General features: G+C 51.8%; 6 protein-coding genes across 6 annotated transcripts; 5 read left to right on the forward strand and 1 right to left on the reverse strand.

Moving 5' to 3' along the window:
* Positions 1-90: 90 nt before the first annotated feature.
* A1O1_01587 (uncharacterized protein) lies at positions 91-1,143 on the forward strand (the record flags this gene model as incomplete). Its single annotated transcript, XM_007722500.1, has 1 exon — positions 91-1,143. One exon carries the CDS (start codon positions 91-93, stop codon positions 1,141-1,143), a length of 1,053 nt encoding a protein of 350 aa, XP_007720690.1.
* A 1,171-nt stretch (positions 1,144-2,314) lies between these two features.
* A1O1_01588 (uncharacterized protein) lies at positions 2,315-3,796 on the forward strand (the record flags this gene model as incomplete). The annotated part of the gene is made up of 2 exons (XM_007722501.1): positions 2,315-3,596; positions 3,648-3,796. 2 exons carry the CDS (start codon positions 2,315-2,317, stop codon positions 3,794-3,796), a joined length of 1,431 nt encoding a protein of 476 aa, XP_007720691.1.
* A 489-nt stretch (positions 3,797-4,285) lies between these two features.
* On the reverse strand, positions 4,286-4,652 carry A1O1_01589 (uncharacterized protein; the record flags this gene model as incomplete). The annotated part of the gene is made up of 3 exons (XM_007722502.1): positions 4,286-4,430; positions 4,512-4,594; positions 4,647-4,652. The coding sequence occupies 3 exons, from the start codon at positions 4,650-4,652 to the stop codon at positions 4,286-4,288; spliced, it is 234 nt and encodes a 77-aa protein (XP_007720692.1).
* A 1,013-nt stretch (positions 4,653-5,665) lies between these two features.
* A1O1_01590 (pyruvate kinase) lies at positions 5,666-7,576 on the forward strand (the record flags this gene model as incomplete). Its single annotated transcript, XM_007722503.1, has 7 exons — positions 5,666-5,783; positions 5,851-5,895; positions 5,950-5,996; positions 6,054-6,134; positions 6,187-6,308; positions 6,364-7,197; positions 7,249-7,576. The coding sequence occupies 7 exons, from the start codon at positions 5,666-5,668 to the stop codon at positions 7,574-7,576; spliced, it is 1,575 nt and encodes a 524-aa protein (XP_007720693.1).
* Positions 7,577-8,428: 852 nt separating this feature from the next.
* On the forward strand, positions 8,429-11,306 carry A1O1_01591 (uncharacterized protein; the record flags this gene model as incomplete). The annotated part of the gene is made up of 3 exons (XM_007722504.1): positions 8,429-8,692; positions 8,741-10,181; positions 10,228-11,306. 3 exons carry the CDS (start codon positions 8,429-8,431, stop codon positions 11,304-11,306), a joined length of 2,784 nt encoding a protein of 927 aa, XP_007720694.1.
* A 783-nt stretch (positions 11,307-12,089) lies between these two features.
* On the forward strand, positions 12,090-13,099 carry A1O1_01592 (uncharacterized protein; the record flags this gene model as incomplete). The annotated part of the gene is made up of 3 exons (XM_007722505.1): positions 12,090-12,184; positions 12,246-12,907; positions 12,960-13,099. 3 exons carry the CDS (start codon positions 12,090-12,092, stop codon positions 13,097-13,099), a joined length of 897 nt encoding a protein of 298 aa, XP_007720695.1.
* Between the last annotated feature and the right edge of the window lie 794 nt (positions 13,100-13,893).

Raw genomic sequence — 13,893 nt, forward strand, 5'->3', positions numbered from 1 at the left:
CCAAACCATGATCGAGTATTCTGGCTGAGAAAAATGCATCTTTCATACTGTTGAAATCGGTCAATAGGACGCTTGACGGGATCCGGTGAGATGGGTTGGTTCTGGGGAGAGAAGTCCAGTCAAAATGATCCCGCCAAATCACTGGACGATGATTTGAAGCAATTTCTAAAGGACCAACAACCTCGGCCGTATGTCCCAGCAGAACTCCCCAAACCCGTGGAACAGCCTGCTTCGAAGCCTCCAGAACAGGCCCTGCCAGACACCAACAAATCCTTTGAGGACAGGCCGTTGCCAAAGGAATCGCTCTTTCAAGATGGGCGGTACAAAGATATCTGGAAGACCTATGTTCCTCAGAACGACATCGCGGTAGCATCCACAACACCGGTGGAGCGAGTCCTTGCAGCTCGGAAAGATAGGAGACAGTCAATCCACAAGGCTGCACTCGAGAACTGCGCATTCGAAGAGGAACTACAACAGGATTGCTTCAAGACTGGGCCCTTGTCCAAGAAAATTAAAGGCAGGATGACCATGTGCCATGAAGAGACCAAAGCGTTCAACCGATGCTATACCCTCCAGGCGAAATTCTTACAGGCCCTTGGATACATGACCAGTTCGACGAATACAAACGAGGACGAAGAGAAAATCCAGATGCACGCGGATAAGTTGTACCACCGAATGATGGACTACGAAGCCGAGGTGGACGAAGCCAGACGCGAGAACCGACCGATTCCACCACTCTCCTCGCTGTTCAATCCCAATCGACCAGCTCCTACCGTGGAGCAGATAGCCTTGCCAAAAGCGATGGAGGACAAGATGAAGAAGCCTCTTCACGAATATCCTCCTCACGAGCGTGAATTGGTTGCCCGGGCAGCCCTCCAAGAGGCCAAATTGACTGATCTCTATGCCGAGGATTTGTTCAACTATACTGTCACAATGAACGAAGATCGAAAAAAGCGACAGGCATGGTTGACCAAGACTTTTGGAGAAGCAATTGGGAAATTTTTGATACCAGATCCTCCCAAGGAACCAAGTGTCAAGCCGTATAGCATCCAACAACTGGAGCGTGATATATGGCAGGATGAATCATCAGCTCCGACCCAGAACCAAGCTGCAAAATCCTCTGAACCGAGACAACTCGGCTGAGTAGACTGCCGCAGGTCATATACAGTTCAATTTGTCCCTTGGAGCAACCAGGCAGATACTGTGGCTGACGAAACAATGAATACGCCGTTTCGTTGTGAGAAAGCCACATCACTGCTGCCCGGACATGGCAGGTCGGCAGGTATTGTGTCTTCGAGAACAGTCCGACAACTGCTTCAAGCAAGACCAGGCAAACCGAGGCTCTCATGATGTCTCAGGCGGATCACTTTGGGTGACACGACCATGTAAGCATTCAAGACAACGTCGACATATTCGGGATGCCCAACACTGATCATTGGGGCTCCTGTGTTCGGGGCACCTAAGAGACCATATATTTGGCGATTAAGGCAGATCTACTGTCAACGGGGCTGTGATGAACAACCTAGGGACACATTGCAGACTTTATAGCTGCCATGGTTCTGATTAACCCCCTGGAAGACCTGGAGGAGAGGACGTTGGTATCTTTGTACCATATCTTGTCGGCCCAGACTGAGAGGACAATTCTGCTGAATTATTCCTTCGCCTGTCGCCAGATATCTTGCATTGCCGTAGTACGAAACCTAGCATCCAGACAATTTCTACGCATACTTCATCCTCGTTCACCGTCTTTGATTACACCTTATGGACCTGCTGTTATCGGCTACCTTCAAATGCCTGGTACCATTAACAGCGGGGATTCCACCGAGTGGATGGATGCTAAAAGACTCCACGTCAACCTTCACCTTCCACATGCGTTCAAGTCCATGATCCCGTTCCCAGCCATGGTCGAGAAGGGATGTCCACTCATACTGCGAATCGCGTGCTTGTCAGTCTGAGATCGCAATGCTACCCCAAAGCAGCTGATGGATTCGTGGCTGACTGGCTGCCATGATAAGAGGTGGCGGATGGCTTGCCAGCACGTCGGAAGAGTGTCCGCATTCGAAAGAGTCCTACTACATCATCTCCTTCTGCTGGGCAGGCGTCTCCTTGCTACATACGGTACTGCGTACTACTATTTCTCTCCACGCTGTCCCATGTCGTGTTCTGTTATTCCTCAAATATTGCATAGGCCGGACATGGCCACCTCAACACGGACTACTGGTATCTGAATTTGTATATAATCGTTGAACAAGTCATGGGCTTCTTCAGTCGGCATGTTGCAGATGGCGGTTCAGACGCAGAAGCATCCTCGACTATGCCCTCCGATATCGTTATTCCAGTCGAGCAGAATGCGCCATTCCTTCAGTTGCCATCTGAGATAGTCTATCAGATCTTGCTCTATCTTCCCTGCCAGTCCTTGGTGTCCCTCTCTCGAACATGTCGACAACTCCGAGAGCTGGCTCAGGAGGATTTGCTATGGGCGAACTTGCTGCGACCAAACTTACCGCCTCAAGACTTCCCACCCGATCCATATCCATCGTCCTCATATCGCGATCTCTATATCTCTCACCATCCGTACTGGTTCCTACCTCGCCACAAGATATGGATATCGGACGAGTCCTACATTGGGCGGATAATGATATGCAAGTTCGATCCGAGGCGAGGGTGCATAGAGGGCTATCGCTTGCTCGCGGACAGGACTCCCTCTTCTGGAATATTGTGGCCATATAAACCGAGTGTTGTCATCCACTCCTTCCAGCCTAAGGTGCACTTGTGGCTCGATGATCCCATCCTCAAATTACCGCATGACATCGTGCCTTTTAACACACGGCAAGGATGGTGGGAGGCCGAAATCAAGATGAGCGTAGGGAGACCTGGCCACAATACATCGGCCTCTTTTTTCCTAGCCCGCGATATTCCGGAGCATTTGCAAGACAACAGAATGGTCGTTTGGCCGCCTCGGACCATTCCTGGAATGCCACGAGTGCGTGCTGCGAGCGTCGACAACTTCAGAGGCGCCGGACACAAACCACAAAAGTATGATCAAATCTCGCAAACAACGTTCCGCCTCCGACAGTGGTCTCAATTCAGTACTGGTATGGCACATTTCGGCATTCGCGTTGGCGAAGAAGTGAGCACGTGGAGCACAATTGATCCTGCTCTCTATACTCCGACACCGGAAAAGCCTTACCAAGGCATCTATGTTGGCGATTATGCTGGACATGGATGTGAGTTCCTTTTGGTCATGCAGACAGATAAAGCGCCTAGTGCCCCGTTCAGACCGACTTCGACATATTTCCGAGCGATGCTCGGCCTCAGGGAGGACGAAGAATCTGGTGAAGAGGATGAGTGGGAACAGTCAACTCATGCCAGCAGTTCACAGGCGACCGTGCAAGATTATGACGAGGATTTGTACCACGGAGCCATCGAGGCCGTGAAGTTGACGGGTGACCCCAACATTCCTCGCGGTGAACACACTTTCATCGCCGATGACATCGGACCCAACGGTCTGATAAGGATTGCCCAGGAGCACCCTTTCCGAGGGGCGCGTGTGGTCAAGAGCCGCGGTCATGTTGCGGTCCGCGGATTTCAGAATGGTAGGTCTAGCCACTGCCACATATCATTCGCAGCAACTGACAGGGTACAAGATGAATTCATACCGTCGCAACTTATCATGATCAGCCATGATAGACTCGCTCAGTATTGGGTGCCGTTCGGGCATATTTCGTTCTACGAAAGAATTGACATTGATAAATTGATGGACGAGACATTTAGACAAAACAACAGCGGAGGATGACATAGGTCAGATTCTGCTTGTGCGAAGGCTGCTCTATGATGATGCATCCTGTTGTGAAGAGCGTTTTATAGCATTGCCTCTAAATCCTGTCTGAAAGACTCAGCATCTGCCAGAACACCGGCGTACTGTTTGCCCACCTGTATGCTGTGGGGTTCGTTCCGATTTCATAAGATATAGTTCCAACGAACTTGAAGCTGAAGACCAATCCATCACAAGGGTCTACAGTAAGAGGACGCTTGTCGAATATCACCATCGTTACAGGGTAAGCGACCATATTGAAGAGCCTCTGCTCTACATAGCACAATCAGCACCTTGAATTTGGGAGTCGAGTGTGTACAACAGTCCTTGCCACGCGCCTCTGCCGCTGTCCAAACACTCCGGTCCAAATCCCCCGAATCCAAAATCCATAACGGTTTTAACGCCTTCTGTTGCATATCAGGTATTTGAGTCTTGGTGTTAACTTATGTTCCCTGTCCATGGTATACATCTTCACCGCCGTCGTTCAAAGTAGCTGCTGCTTCCCATGATGGCCACCGACTGATCCATCACCCATTCACCCACGCCGAGGTAGCGGTCAACCCAGGTTTGTACCTCCTTGCTCTCGCCGATGGAGGATGCCTTGACACTGGTCGGTCTGGGGTTAGTTAGTCCGAGGGAGCGTGAGGGCAGGGATTCATGTCTCAAGGCCTATCTCGAGCATAACCAGAAGACATACGTGAGACCTGTGCTTCTCTTGATGCCGGCGAGAAAAGCGGAGATGAGGACTGCGTCAAAGGCGATGTGGGTGAGGCGTCCCAGCTGGTGCGATGTTTTAGTCAGTTGTTACTGCGTCAAGGGACAGCCAACTCACCACCATGATTGAGGTTGTTGGAATGCTGCGATGCTTTGAGGTGGTCGGATGTGTCGGTAGGTAACTGAGGGAGGCACGTAGTTGTGCGAGTGCAATACAGTACAGGCTGCCCTGGTCGCATGTGAAGTGTGGTGATAAGTGCGGAGGCTGTCGGGGGCAAAGGGGCATTGCGCTGCGCTGCGGAACAATGTTATTGCATCGCCGAAGACTTTCATTGATACGTACTACTAGTAGTACAGCACCCTGCGAGCCCTGCAACAGCTTTGGCCTTGCCAGTAGTGAACCGGTACCCGCCCGTCACTTGGGCTTTGAGGTACTACTACTAGTGAGGGGCACTTGCAGTGGAGCAGCGATCTCACCCTGGCAGAATGCGGTGGGTCAGAGTCCGGAAATAATAACACCGAAGACAGTAGGTACCTAGGTTATAGGCTCATCAGGCATGAATTAAGCTACGTCCCATAGGTACCTACACGTATTTAGGGGCACTGTGCACCCCCCACCACCGTTGAGATAATTCTTGCCGCTGCCATCCCACTGCACTGCACCTCACAATAACCCAGCCACGCCCAAAAACCAATTTTAGCTTGCCAGCCTGATTATCCTGATTCGCTCTTTGCCGAAGCTTAGATCCAGCTGGCCAGCTGCGTCGTACATACGCACCTACTCTGTAGTACTAGTAGCGGGTCAGGATCAGAGCAGGATAAGCGTGACGTTGGAGAGATCCATTCAACTGTGCACGAATTAGGCCAGTTCAACAATTGCTTTTTTCCTGGTGATAAGGTCCAAGGGTTTTCCCTCACTACTCACTGTCCAGAAGCCATCCCTTCACACACAGTCAGTCGTCCTGGAAGTGAAGGTAAGCAGTACGCCCCATTGATTCTCGGGTGTTCCTGATACTGTTGAAACTCTTGCTGACTATTTGGCCCATTGGGCGGACAGCTTGAGCCAGAACAGAATATCTCCGCACCCACCGCCGCAGCTCAGGTATACAAAAAGAGTCAAGAGACGACACAGGCAAGATGGGTGACGCCTTGGACCACCTCGCCAACCGCACAAAGCTGGAATGGCAGTGCAATCTCAACATCGACTATGTGCCAAAGAAGAACCATCGCAGAACCAGCATCATCTGCACAATTGGTATGTCTGCCGCTGCTCACCCGAGCGCAGGCTGAACTCCATTGGACACTAACAAACCTGTCCATAGGCCCAAAGACCAATTCTGCTGAGAAGATTACTATGCTGAGGAAGGGTAAGTAAACACTGAGGCTTCAGCAACAGGGCACAGCTAATCAATGGGTTGCAGCTGGTCTCAATGTCGTCCGCATGAACTTCTCTCATGGCTCATACGAGGTATGTGGATTCTACCACCACGGAAACCTCGGGATCATATATTAACACGTGTTCCAGTACCACCAATCTGTCATAGACAACGCGAGGCAATCTGCCAAAGACTATCCAGGTCGACCAGTGGCAATTGCCCTCGATACGGTGGGTTGAATAACCCCTCTCTTTAAGACCCCTGGCTCATCATTTGCAAAAGAAAGGACCGGAGATCCGAACGGGAAACACACCAGGGGATAAAGACATTCCGATCAAGGCCGGGCTTGAATTGAATATCACCACGGACGACCAGTATGCCACCGCTAGCGATGACAAGAATCTGTAAGCTATATCGTCCGCTGCACTTTGATTACGACAGCCGTGCTAACCCTATCAGCTATGTTGACTACAAGAACATCACCAAAGTCATTGATGCTGGCAAGCTGATTTATGTTGATGACGGCATTCAGTCGTTTGAAGTCATCAAGGTTGTGGACGACAAGACTCTCCGAGTGCGTGCGCTCAATGATGGACAAATCTCATCCAAGAAGGGCGTGAACCTTCCAGGAACTGATGTTGATCTTCCTGCTTTGTCAAAGAAGGACATTGCCGACTTGCAGTTCGGTGTGAAGAACGGAGTCGACATGATCTTCGCTTCGTTCATCCGACGGGGAGATGACATCAAGCACATTCGTCAAGTCCTTGGGGAAGAAGGCAAGGAGATCCAGATCATCGCAAAGATCGAGAATCAGCAGGGTATGAACAACTTCGACGACATTCTGGCCGAAACCGACGGTGTCATGGTGGCCCGTGGCGATCTCGGAATTGAAATCCCAGCTGCGAAGGTCTTTATTGCTCAAAAGATGATGATTGCGAAATGTAACATGGCAGGCAAGCCTGTCATTTGCGCCACACAGATGTTGGAGTCCATGACCACGAACCCAAGACCTACCCGAGCGGAGGTCTCTGATGTCGCGAACGCCGTCCTCGATGGCGCTGACTGCGTCATGTTGTCCGGTGAGACCGCGAAAGGCAACTATCCCAAGGAGGCCGTCAGCATGATGCACGAAACTTGCTTGCTGGCCGAGGTCGCCATCCCTTACGCCAACATGTTTGACGAGTTGAGATCAACCTGCCAGCGACCAATTGACACTGTTGAGGCGATTGCATGTTCCGCTGTGAGTGCTAGTATGGAATTGAACGCTGGTGCCATCATTGTTTTGACCACTAGGTAAGCCACTCCAGAAATATTCTCGCCCGCGCTTTTACTGATTTCATCTAGCGGTCACTCGGCGAGACTGGTCTCGAAGTATCGGCCAGTGTGCCCCATCATCATGGTCTCGCGGAACGCGACCGCTTCCCGATACGCCCATCTCTACCGAGGAGTTTATCCCTTCCACTTCCCCGAGCCAAAGCCAGACTTTAACGGAGTGGACTGGCAGAAGGACGTGGACAACCGCCTGAAATGGGGTATTGCCGAAGCGATCAAGCTGGGAGTCTTGACCAAAGGCGACAGCGTGGTCGCTGTGCAGGGTTGGAGAGGTGGCCAGGGTCACACCAACACTATTCGCGTCGTGCCTGCGGAAGAGAACCTGGGTCTCCTCGACTGAACACTGGACCACTTGACGACTTCTCCGCGCGCTCACCGAGTCAAATGGGGTTCTTCATGCCCTCGCTAATTTGACTGACCGCTCAGAGTCAAGTCTGATGCTGAACAAATGGAAGGACGGAGCTGGGGGAAAATATCGGACATGGGCAGAGGACGTATTGCTAAGATTATTATTGTCAAGAGGCATGCTGTCGCCAGGGCCGGTGGAGGGCAAGCTCGACAAACACAATCATGATTCCGGGTATCCCATCAGAGACTCTCCCTAGCCTGTCTACTTAGTAAGACACGAATGACAAATATATCGATACTGGACTGGCATTCATGACCTGATATCTACGTACTACCTAGTAGACACGGCATATTAGGGATGACACTTATTTTCTGCTGGCGACTACAAAGACTCGACGGCCCCAACATAGTATGACAGTAGCGTAAGTGTCTGGATTCTTGTGGTCTCACAATAGTAAGCAGACGATAACTTCGGAAGGGTCCCCAGGGTTCTTCTTTTGGGGCGTAAACATACGTAGTGCAGCCCCAGACGAGAATGCCCCCTCATGTTTCACCACCAGGCGCAGGTGCTATTCCTGGCCAACTTCAATCTCCCATTCCAGATCCTGGCCTTTTCTTTTGCTGCATCGAGCGCTTGTACACGTGTTACGTTCTGATCTTAAAGTCCAGCGTTCAATCGAGTCGCCAGTGCCATTGTGTTTACGCTCCACCATCGATGCGCCGGAGCGTATCCTACCCAGCCTGTTCTTCTCGTTCACGATACAAATACTCCGATCGGGTTTCCTAGAACACTGGACCGAGACGCCAGTGAGACTCTGCGCAGCAGGGCGTGTGCCCCTCCAACATGGCCAAAGAGAATGTCCCTTCACCTAGGCCGAAGGTGCCTGGGTTCACAGAGTCGTTTTGGTCTACGGACTATGCTGGGGGGTTGGGAGTCCTTTTCCAGAAGCTGCAACAAGGCGTGGTCGAGAATCAGCAGCTCCTGACAATCGCGAGCATGCGAGCAGACGCCGAAGAAGTATACAGCGACCGGTTGGGAGATATAGCGCCAACCATTGACCGAATGACGGGTGGATTCGCCAGGGACGACGGCGCAAGTGTTCGCAAGGTCAGCAGAATGCCTTACTCTGTTGAGCAAGACTGCTAACGTTGCCAGGCATACGAAGGTGTCCGAAGCGAGATGATAGAAGCGGCCAGGAACCACAGAAAGATAGCAGATAATATTCGCGAGTTGGTCGTCCATCCCTTCTCCAGATGGTGCGATGCGCATGCGACAAGGATACAAAACTCGCAGGACGAACTACAAGCGAAGATCAAATCCCACGACAGGCAAGCGGAAGCGGTCAAGAAGCTGAGGAGCCATTACTTTAACAAGTGCAGGCTCGTGGAAGACCTTGAAGAGGAGAACAAACTTGCATTCCAAGCACCAGGGAAGGAGAGTCCCAAGCCGCAAAGTCCACCGCCTCCTAGAATTGTGCTGCCGGACGATGATGATGATGACGAATTTCCGGTCGAGATCGGAGACCAGACATACCCGCCTCAGAAGTTGAAGGCTCTCTTGACGCATATGTTGGAGACGATTCCGCTCGGCGAGTACAAGGTTCCTATCTTGGGAACGTACCAGAACGTCTCTGCAGGCACAGACATCGTCGACTACATACAGAAACACATGAAAGCATCCACCATCGGATACGCGGAGCAGATCGGCCAGGACCTGGTGGACCGGGGATTCTTGCGGCTTATAGGCAATGTGGGCAACACATTTGCGAACAGTTCGAAGTTGAAGTATCAGTGGAAACCTCGGGTCTTCCAGATCACAGGCGTGCCCGAAAAGAAGAAGGCTCTTGGACGCTCGACAACGGGCTCGTCAATGGAGGGTCTTCTAGAATCACCCACAATTGGAACCATTACAGAGACTCTGCAGACGTGGAACCCCCTGAACAACCCTTACCCGAACGAGACGCCCGCCGAGCGCCTACGACGTGAGGCTCGAGAAGCGGATGAGAAGTACAAGGCTGCAGTGCGGAAACTTGATTTGCTCCGATGCAATCTGGAAGAATCGATAATGGATCACTTGAAGTTCTTAGAACGATGTGAAACAGACCGGCTCCGGGCCATCAAGGCCGTGATCCTTGACTTTTCTGGCGCCATCAGCAACAGCATCCCATCGTTTCAAAGCCAAGTCGACCATATGATGCTCTATCAAGAAACTATTCAGCCTCTCGGCGACCTGCGTTACTTTCTGGAGAATTACAGAACGGGGGCTTACATCCCCAAGGTCACACCCTACGAGAACTACTACGGGACCGTGGACGAACAGACGTTTGGCGTTGACTTGGAAGCTAGAGCGAGAGCGGACCGGAAACGGGTACCCATAATCGTCACTTCGATCTTGACTTTCCTCGACAACCATTATCCAGACCTTGAAGGTGATGGAGCCCGGAGAAACATCTGGCTTGTCGATGTCCCTTTGGCAGCAACGCACCATTTAAGGAATCAAATCAACAATGGAGCACCGATACCGGCAGGGGTATTGGAGAGATATGAAGTGCCCATCGTAGCAAGCGTCTTGAAGTTATACCTGCTCGAACTACCGGGTGAGTTGTCCTTCTCAGTGTCATTTCGCTTATGCTAACCCGTCAGACTCGCTTGTTTCTGCACAGGTGTACGAGATCATCAAGACAATCTACGCAACGACGCCCGACGCGCTTCCCAACCCCATCTCCAGCGACTCGATCGATGCTACACCAAGGATCAAGGTGCTACAATCGACTCTAGGTCAGCTCCGTCTCAACAACATTGCAACTTTGGATGCTATCATAACACATTTCACTCGGCTGATCGACCTCACCTCAGCGGACGAAGCCTACGTGACTGCCCTGGCCCAATGCCTGGCTCCTTGTATTCTGAGACCGCGGATAGAGAATTCCCTTACATTGGAAGAGCGTCATCCGTACCGGCTCGTTCGAGATCTTTTAGATCATAAAGAGGCCATCTTTGGTGAACTCAAACGCCAATCCTCCACTCGCTCTGTATCTACCAGCGTTTCACAGCGGCAGAGAGCGGTCAGCAATACCGATGAAAGCTCACGAAGGGCTGCTATGGAGGCGAGGGCACGAGCCATCACAGAGCAGAGACAACGAGACAAAAGCCCGGCACCAAGCAGCCGGCACAGACGTGACAAAAGTACGGATGGAAGTTTGGGCCGATTCCCCGTGGTTGCGAGCCCCAGGACAGAGCACGGCCGAAGTGTCAGCGCAGTTGGCTTGCCCGCCGGAAAGCGAATCAGTCTGGAAGTACCTGGGAGCATCGAAGGATCGCCCATCCATGCCAGAAACCAGACGGCGGTAGAGAGAAATTCCGCCACAAAACTCGAACCCTCCGATTCCACAATGAACGGACTAGGAACATCATCTCCGGGAATCCTAGACATGCCAGGTGCCTTCAGCGGTGGTGGTCCTGGCCCACATATCCCACCACCGCCCGACGATGACAGCCAGGAGGAGGAGCCGTCAGTGTCGGCATCGAGAGAGCAAGGGCAAGGCTCAAGAGTTGGCTCTCTGAAAAAGAACGGAGCAGCCAGTGAGCGGAAACCAGTGGGCGGTGCCGGAACGGGAAGTATGAGCCGGAGGATCAACCAAAGTGGAATGGATAACCAGGGTTCGGCAGCAACCACACGGGGAGTCCAGTTGACGGACAAGGCGATGGACGACTTCTCATGAAGACCGATCCCCGGCGTTGAATGGATGGGGGTTGTCTCTCGGAGCCTTGGGAATCGTTTGCTAGAGAAATCCTCCGCTCAATTCTCATGTGCGATGATTTCATCGTCGGAGGCTTCTCTGGTGTTGATGTTCTCAAAGGCTCCTGGCAGCGCCCAGGGAAGCAGACCTAGGCGGGGAGATTGCCGTGAGCATCTGCAGGAAGCCGACATTTTGCACACGACAATTGAAATACCAACCTTCTCAGCCAATATTCGAAAGTAGTTCTTGGACGTCAGATAATAGGGGATGTCGGCTACTAGCATCCTAGTAGTAGAGGACCTACTACTCTACTAGCAGTATTCGTACCTGGCTCATTCAGTACTCAGGTATCTGACTTGCTCTGTACAGCCTTGCCATGACATTGGGAGCCTTGTATTATTGGCTGCATGCTTGAGACAACGAACATGATGTGACTACTGGGCTACCGGTACAGTAGTGCGCCAAAACCAAAGGTACTGGCAATACTCGAGAGATTCGAGTATTGTCACGGTAGTCGCTTATATGGCTGATAATACGGTGCCAAGCCGCTATTATCACAATGAATCATGAACTCCATCACGTGATCTTTAGCATGACTAACCTGCATTCCTCTCCTTGTCGGTTGCTGCGTCTCCATACTATCACTAGTAGTATGATACTACTACCTAAGTATCACAGTACATGCGCCATCTGCGGTAATGCATCACTGAGCTTCCACTCTGCAATCCCTCAACGCAACTTCATAGTCCGTTGTCGAAAAAAGCCATGCGTCTATTCGGCCTTTGCGCTTTGGCGCTGGCTGCCGAATGCGCCCATGGCTACCTCGACACCACACCCTTTTTCATGTTCTCGACCTCCGAGTAGGTCTTCTTCAAGCATTCATACAGCTGGCCACCGTCCAACGCTGACAATCTTCTGCAGACTCTTGACCTCCTCCTCCGAACTACAACCCGCCTCCTCGGTGATCTCAGACGTTGCTCTGTCCTTGTCCCAATGCCCCTCAGACTACTATATCTTGGTCTCTCAACAAGGCGTCAGTGGCAGGGACTATGAATCGATCAAATCGACACCAGCTCTGGCAAGATCACTGTCGGGAACACATCCTCGGGTCGGCGTCCGAAGTAGCATGGTAGTCCCAGATGTGCAGGGTACCATTACACCTTCAGCCTGGATTGAGGTCCTCCACGAAAAGTGTGGCGTCAAGACCACTGAAATCGATGCCTCGGAAGGCTTCATCCCTACAACCCTGACGCCTACTCCCCGGCTGATCAAGGTTAACCTGCCTGCACCGCCGTCGGAATCAAGGGCCAAACATCTTGCCTCGAACGATGCCTTCTTCGCCTCAATCCTCGATCTGCTGTCCACCCAGAATTACACCGTCCTCTACACGACGACGCGGGCCCAGGATGGGTCTCTCATGGCCCAACAGCTTGAGAAGACGGAATACGACATGGACTCGCCCATTCAAGATTCTCTGCATCTGGACCTGAGGAGAGATCTCGGTGCTCACGCAGCCAACCGGACAGGAAACCAGACCATGATTGACGGGCCACTGTTTGACAAATACCAGTTCTTCACACCCGGTATCGACATTCCCTCCATTGCTTCGAGATGCTGGCGGCTAATCTGTTGCAGGTATTTACATGAGCTTTCTCGTCGGATTCCTTCTCCTCTCGATCCTTTACGTGGCCATTTCGGCTGTCGCCTCTCTTCAAGTCACCTATGCTGCTTTTGACAAGGAGACCGGTGCGCTGGCTGGAAAGAAGCAGCAGTGAAATATATAGATAAACTCGGCGTTGAAGCGTTCCGTGAAGCTCGTCGCCGTCTTTATGATTGGTATGTTCACTGATTTCCCATCACTACTGCATATGTTCGAGGATGGCTCGGCATACCTGTTTCAAAGGGTAGGGATATGGACTAACTGTTAATAGCTGATGAAAATGGATGGCGTGAATCGGTGCACCTGGTCATGTACCAGCGCCGTAGCCCAATGCCTCAGGGTACATAGTAATGTATCATGTCATGAATACTCGGACTCAAATCCCTTTTCTCCGAACCAGCGTTACCACTTTATGTCGAGCTCAATATCTTGGTGATGAGCGGTGAAAGGTCCACATATCCCAACTTGACGAGGGAATGAATGGGACTTGCAAACCCAGAATCTGCCTGCGGTCCTGCTCTTTTGGAAAGACACATTGTCGCTAACCCTGATCCTTCTATGTCTTTGCATGTTTCTCCAATATTTCTTCCTCGTTAAGGCGGATCAGACTGTTCTTCAGAATGTCTACTCGGGGCAACCTGGTATGCCTCTGGCCAGACTCGTGCATGGAAAAGCCCTCCCAGTCCTGGATATCCCAGCCCGCCCGCCGCAGTGTCTGTCCGCTTGGCTTTCCCGGTACCCTGAATGAACGGTCAGGGCTATCGAACGCCGCTTTCTGCTTTCAAATCGGGGTTCGTCGCCCAAACTAAGGAACCCCAGGGCACGTTGTCATTGACAGTTGGGCAGACACCTCCTTCTGTGATACATGGTACAGCCGCCGGCCGAAAAGTGCTGTCGATACCCTTTCTT

This window comes from Capronia coronata (assembly GCF_000585585.1).
Source record: "Capronia coronata CBS 617.96 chromosome Unknown acBCG-supercont1.1, whole genome shotgun sequence".
Taxonomy (NCBI): Eukaryota; Fungi; Ascomycota; class Eurotiomycetes; order Chaetothyriales; family Herpotrichiellaceae; genus Capronia; species Capronia coronata.